Source organism: Otolemur garnettii, unplaced genomic scaffold, assembly GCF_000181295.1.
Source record: "Otolemur garnettii isolate 467f Iridium unplaced genomic scaffold, OtoGar3 scaffold00284, whole genome shotgun sequence".
Taxonomy (NCBI): domain Eukaryota; kingdom Metazoa; phylum Chordata; class Mammalia; order Primates; family Galagidae; genus Otolemur; species Otolemur garnettii.
In genome coordinates, this window is record NW_003852679.1 from 516,106 (window position 1) to 522,654 (window position 6,549).

Consider the following 6,549-nt stretch of genomic DNA (forward strand, 5'->3'; position numbering starts at 1 on the left):
TTGAGTTCTTGAGTCATCTTTTGAATAATTTCTTGAGATACCTTTTGACTAATTTCTTGAGAAATCTTTTGAATAATTTCTTGAGCTTCTAATTCCTCATTTCTTCCAGTCTGTTAATCTTATTTGCTATCCACACTCTGAACTTGATTTCTGACATCGCAGCCATTTGCTTGTGGATGTGGTCTTCAATTATGTCTTCCCTATTTTCCCTTGGAGGAGTTGATCTACTCTGGTTATTTGAGTTGCCAGAGTTTTTCCGCTGGTTCCCCCCCCCATGCTGAGTTTAGCTTGTTTGGAGGCCTTATCAGAACCATTCAGTAGATGGCTTCTTCTGGTTGCCCAGAGAGACAGGCAGAGCGTGTCTGTTGTCTTCTCCTAGTTCTCAGGTGCTGGGACACCCGGGGTGCAGTGGAACAGCAGCAGCTGCACAGAAGTGTGCGTGACTGGATTAGACCTTGTTCAGCCTGCCGGGCAACCGGGGGGCCGGAAACTGGCAGCAGCCAGATCAGTCCTGGTTCAGACCCTCTGGGTGGAACAGGGGTACTGTAGTGGCTAGATCAGTCCTAGTTCAGCACCCTGGAGCAGCCAGAGGGTAGGGTAATGGCAGCGGTAGTGCAGGGTACACGAGCGACCATATCGATCCAAGTTCAGCCCCACCAGAGTAGCTGGGGGGAAGCAGGGGAGTACTTCACCATCGCCCGTTGGATGCGTGCAGCGCTAGCAAGCTGATCTGTGCCCTCTCGGTGTGGGAGCCCAGAGAGGGGGACTCCTCCACCTCTGTCCAAGGGACGTATGTGGCTCTAGCAAATAGTTCTGGGCCCTCCAAGAGTGGTAGACCCCTCTACCACCACCTTCAGGGAGGGTGTGGCTCTAGCAAGCAGTTCTAGGCCTGCCCAGCTTGGGATCCTGGAGTGGGGGACACCTCCCCTGGCCCCCAAGGGGTGTGTGTGTCTCTCGCAATCTGTTTTGGGTCTACCTGGATTGGAAGATTACTCCACCTCTTCCTGCAGGATGCCTGCAGCATGCCTGCAGCCCTAGCGAGCGGTACTGGGCCTGCCCAGAGCAGGAGCCTGCTGCCTGTAATGCATGCGACTCTAGCAAGCAGTTTTGTGGCCCGCCTGGCTCCGTGAGGGCAAACGGCAACTTGGTTAGTCTGGAAGGTTAACACCTCCTTCCCTACCTTACACCTAGTCACTCGTGGTCCCCCAGGTCTGTGAACCTATTCACTCCAGTAGGCCACTGCTCCCAGGGTTTACCTGGCAAAATCAGCCAGAAATCTGAGTTCGGCAGGGGGGGCTTGCGTGTTTAAAATTAGGCTTCTGTCCAGTTAGATTTCTCTCCAAATCTTGGAGTGAGAGGGTGGGGACTCCTCAGAGTTCAATGTTGCAGGAGGTGAATATATACAGTTTTATATAGTTCAAACCTTCCCTCAACCATACACCCGGGGTGCCCCTTTGAATAGTCCTTGGGTGGTCTAACAGGTTTGAGGGGACCAAATCAGTTGTCCCAGTCAGCACCCGTTTCAGGTGGAAGAGTTCAAATGTCTCTGGAAGCTAGATAAGAGGGGTCTGCTTGCAGTTCAGATATAACTTGCTCCAGTGCTCCACGAGGGCAAAGGGACCCACCTGGCAAATGGGTTAGTTTGGGAAGGTTAATACCTCCCTCCCCACCTTGCACCCAGTCACTCGTAATCCCCCAGGTCTGTGGCCCTATTTACTCCAGTAGGCCACTGCTCCCTGGGTTTACCTGGCAAAATCAGCCAGAAATCTGGGTTCAGCAGGGGGGCCTTGCCTGTTTAAATTAGGCTTCTGTCCGGCTAGATTTCTCTGTAAATCAGAGGTTGCATTCGGCTTTAAACTCAGGTGTCAATTCTAGCCTCTGACTGCCCACTGCCTTTGTCTCAGCCAAATTAGCCCCCTGAGGGCAGGCGCTCCACCCAAGAAAGTTATGTGCGCCCTGCCTGTGGCTGCTGTCCTGAATGTCTGTTTCTGCACTGGTGTCCCCCGAGCTGACTCTCCTCTCCTCACGCCCGCACCACAGTCAGCACAGAACAGCAGCAGCCCTTTCCCCCTCCACTTCTCTCAAGGATATGCCCAAGAATCAGGACTCCATAGGTAATAAACCTCTAGATCTCAGAGTGGGTGGGTGGGTGGGAACTCCTCGGAGTTCAGTGTTGCAGGCGGAGAACATATACAGATTTATACAGTTTTACAGTTTTATGTCTGGCCGGAGGGTGCTGTGGCATGCCAGCAGGGGTAGGAGGTCCAGTTTTTAGGGGGTCTCTCCCATGGAATAGAGTGGGAGGAAGTTTGAACTCTGCTTGCTTGTTTGCATGGAGTATACTGCGAGCCCTTGGTGTGGGGGAGGGGACTCCCATACACTTGGTAGTGGATTTTGTACCTTTTGGTTGTATTTCTGTGGTTGCAGCTCGCCTCAGCAAGGTTGAAGTGCACTCTTCAATCTTCTCTCTTGTCTCTGCTCCAAACCATCAGCCAATTTGCTAAGCTTCTGTACTTTCAGCCTCCTTCTGGACAGGAGCTTCTGTAAAAAGCTGGCAGCAGTCCTCCATCTTGGCTCCGCCCCCCAAAATCTCTCCCTTTTCTTATAAGTGCACCTGTCCTATTAGGGTTCTACCCTTATGACCTCATGTGACTAAATCCTTATCTCCTTACTTATCTCCTTATGGCCCTATCTACACATAAAGTAACAATAATGGTAAAGCTTCAACATGTGAATTTTGAGGGAACACAACCAAGTCTGTGACTGAGTTCTTAAATACAGAACCAAAAATAAGATCCATAAGAAGAAAATTTGATAAAATACAAGTCATGATTATTGAAATTATTTGTGCTTCAAAAAATGCCACTGAGAAAATAAAAAGGCAAGTACAATATTCAAAGAAAATAATTATAAATCATGTATCTGATAAATAACTTGCAATCCCAAATGTATAATGAATTCATAGAACTCAAAAATAAAAAAAATAGCTTCTTTAAAATGGAAATGTTTTGACTAGATATTTCACAAAAACATCTACAAATGGCTAAAAAAAAATGAAAAATGCTCTACATCATTATTCATTAGAAATTGTAAATTAAAGCCACAATTATATGCCATTATACCCCACTATAGTAGTTTAATGCAAAAGACAGACAGTGTCAAGTGTTCACAAGTATGCAGAAAAATTGGAACACTCAGGTGTTCCTGATGTGACATGTAAATTGCTATAGTTACTATGGAAAACAGTGTGATAGTCTGTAAAAATGTTAAGCTTATTACATGAACCAGACATTTCACTCATAATCTATCCAAGAAAAGGAAGACATATGTCTACAAATGAATGTTCATAAAATAATGTTCATAATATCCGGTATCTGAAAACAATCCATATGTCCATCAACTGGGGAATAGTTAAGCAAAATGTGTTCTATTCACATTTAATAAGAAATAAAATTTAATGAATACTTACTAAATAAAACAATGAAAACAATATTTCCCTTTCTAAAAAAAAAAAAAATCTTTTTTTATTCTTCTCTGTGAACTGGTAGATGCCAGAGGGGAGACTGAGAAAGAAAGATTTAGTGAAAAGATGTTTTCTTAGACATTTCAAAAAAAATATTCTCCATATTTTGGTGGGACTGCAAAATAATACAACAGTTTTGGAGGGAAGTATGGAGAATCCTCAAAGAACTCTAACTAGACCTCCCATCTGATCTTGCAATCCGATTACTGGGCATCTACCCAGAAGAAATAAAAAAAAAACAAAAAAAAAAAACAAACAAAACTTTTTATCATAAGGACATTTGTACTAGACTATATATAGTAATTAAGTGTACAGTTGCCAAAATGTGGAGACAACCTAAATGCCCACCAATCTAGGAATGGATTAACAAACTGTGGCATATGTATACCATAGAGTATTATTCATCCAATAAAAAAGATGAAGATTATGCATCTTTTGTACTAACTTGGATGGAGGAGGAACACATTCTTCTTAGTACAACATCACAATAATAGAGAAACAAGAATCCAATGTGTTCAATTTTAATATAAAGACAATGATAACCTAGTGCATGGGGGAGGGGATAATGGCAGCAGAGACAGGGAAGGAAGGAGGGGAGAGGAGGTCATGGTGTTTGGCACACCTCATGGAGGAGGAACACATTTATAAGAGGAACTTTGCCTGACAAATGAAATTAGTGTAACCTGGATCTTTGTACTCTAAATGAATTCCCAACAATAAAAAGAGAAAAAGAAAATTATTTTCTTCATGTTGGTTCCTAGATATTGCTCAGATAAGACACTTAATTCTTCTATGCTATTTTCTCCAAGTAACTTTTAAAAATAATCTACCAGGAATAAATGACAAAAGTTTATCAAATCATAATATTCTGACCTATATATTTTATTTATATTTTATTTTACCATGAAAACTTTAAATTTCTTGTTAGTGTAAAATTAGATATGTATATTCATACTAGAATAATGTTTATATATTTCATAGTCACAAAATAATAATAAGAAATTTAATTTAAACGTTTAGGTTATTAAAAGTGTCTCTTACATAGTCTATTTCTGAACTGTCACTTGTATTTGTTTGGATTTTCTCTGGAACTATGACTTGTAGAAACGAATTTGGAGAACCTAAAGAGAGGAAAAAACAATTATGACCCTACCTTAAATTTTGACTGAATATCTATTCATAAGGCTTACTTGCATATGTATGAGTGGCTCATCACGTTTGTAAACACTTAATTTTTTAAAGTGTTTACACTTAATTAACGAATAACATTTGGTTTAAGTGTAGTTATTAAAAACCAATATATCAGTGGGGAAGAGGCATTTAACTTACACAAAATGTGTTGTTCCTAAAGAATATAGAAAATGCATACCCAAAGTATCAAAGATATACTTCAATAAAACTTTCCTGAAATAAAAGGTTTAAAATAGAAGACCAGATAGTATGGTGTATTTTAGGAATAACTGGTAATAATTAATCAAAACCAAGATATATTGTACTAAGGTTATTGGAATTCTAACATAAAGAATTCCATGGGAACATGAGATAAAAAGGAAAAGAAAAGGTGTGAGTAACTGTAAATCACAATTATAGCCCAGGATGAAGGAGGGAAGAGGAGAGGAATGGGACGGGATGGGGGGAGCTTTGACGGAGGGAGGGTAAGCAGTGGGACTACACCTATGGTGCATATTGCAAGAGTACATGTCTAGTCTATTAAGTATTAGAGTACCAATGTCTTAACACAATAATTAAGTAAATGAGGTGAAGGATATATTAACTAGTTTGATATAAGCATTCCAAACTGTATATAATATCAACACATTGTACCCCATAAATGCATTAATGTATACATGAAAAAAATGAAAAGAACTGATGGTGGATATAAGGAAAGAAAATCAAGCTGACTTGAGAATCTCATTGTTAAAAGACATAATATGTGTAATAGCTTAAAAAACCTTTAAGAAAACAAAGCAAGGTCCCTATAAATTTATACCCACCACAAGTGTTATTTTAAGGTATAAGCAAAAGGTAAATATTCACTAGTAAAAACACACACAAAAAAACATAGTCCATGTGTGCCTGTGATGAAAGTCAAACTAATTTCTCCCAATAAAGATTTCACCAGAGTTGTGATTAATGGACTAGTAATAACCATTAAATAAACTTAAATATAGAGCAAAAGCTAAGACAACCAAGGCAATCATACTTATATAATAAGTGGAAATGTTAAAAGGTATAAAGGTATAGACATAATAATGCAAATAAGGTTAGATAATTAAGTTCACGAATTTATCCTAGAAAAAGTCCTACATACCTCACTGAGAAATATCACTGTTGTAAACTGTAAAGTACTCCCCTGGGGAAGCTATGCATAGATGCAAGAACTCAGTCCATGGCCATTAGACCTGTTCTTACATGAGGACAATTAATTTAATGAGATTATTCTAGAAAAATGCTACATACCTCATTGCTAAAGGTTGCTACTGTTTCTTTCAACATATTTCACTTGGTAAGCTATGCACTGATGCCAGCTTCTAGTCCACCCTTGAAAGCTTTTTCTGGGATGAGTTTACAAAGCTAATTGTCAGACCTGTCAGTTGTATGATGATAGCTTTGATGGCCATTCCAGAAAGGAGTTCCAAAATTGCTTTGAAGGGTGGCCTAGGCATTGGGTTGGTGCATAGCTTCTCAACAGTGACCATAAGTGACACCCAGCAATGAGGTATGTAGCACTTTTTCTAGGATGAGTTCATGAACTTAATTGTCCAACATTGTACAACAATGCTAGGAAGTGTAGCAAAAAAAGAGAAAGAACATATATGAATATTTATTTCCTTAAATCCACTATAGGTAGTGGTGAAAAAATGTTACTTAAGTCTAAAAACAAGTAGAAGCAGAAACATACTGTTCCACAGTATAAAGACCCATAAAATTGAGTTTAAATATAGCCAGAATCATTAAAAGAGACAGCTAACATCATCATGAATAGAGAAAAGTTGAAAGAACTAGAACAAGATGAGGATCCTCAC

At 40.0% G+C, this 6,549-nt stretch overlaps 1 protein-coding gene across 1 annotated transcript in view; it reads right to left on the minus strand.

Moving 5' to 3' along the window:
* The window catches only part of LOC100955207 (disintegrin and metalloproteinase domain-containing protein 32-like), a 196,496-nt gene extending 190,274 nt beyond the window's left edge, over window positions 1-6,222 (minus strand). Inside the window, exons 1-2 of the mRNA XM_012813618.1 lie at window positions 6,111-6,222; window positions 4,565-4,644 (exon numbers count right to left, since the gene is read on the minus strand). Of these exons, the coding sequence (XP_012669072.1) occupies window positions 4,565-4,644; window positions 6,111-6,222 (192 nt within the window). The remainder of the gene's footprint in view (window positions 1-4,564; window positions 4,645-6,110) is intronic.
* Window positions 6,223-6,549: the final 327 nt, after the last annotated feature.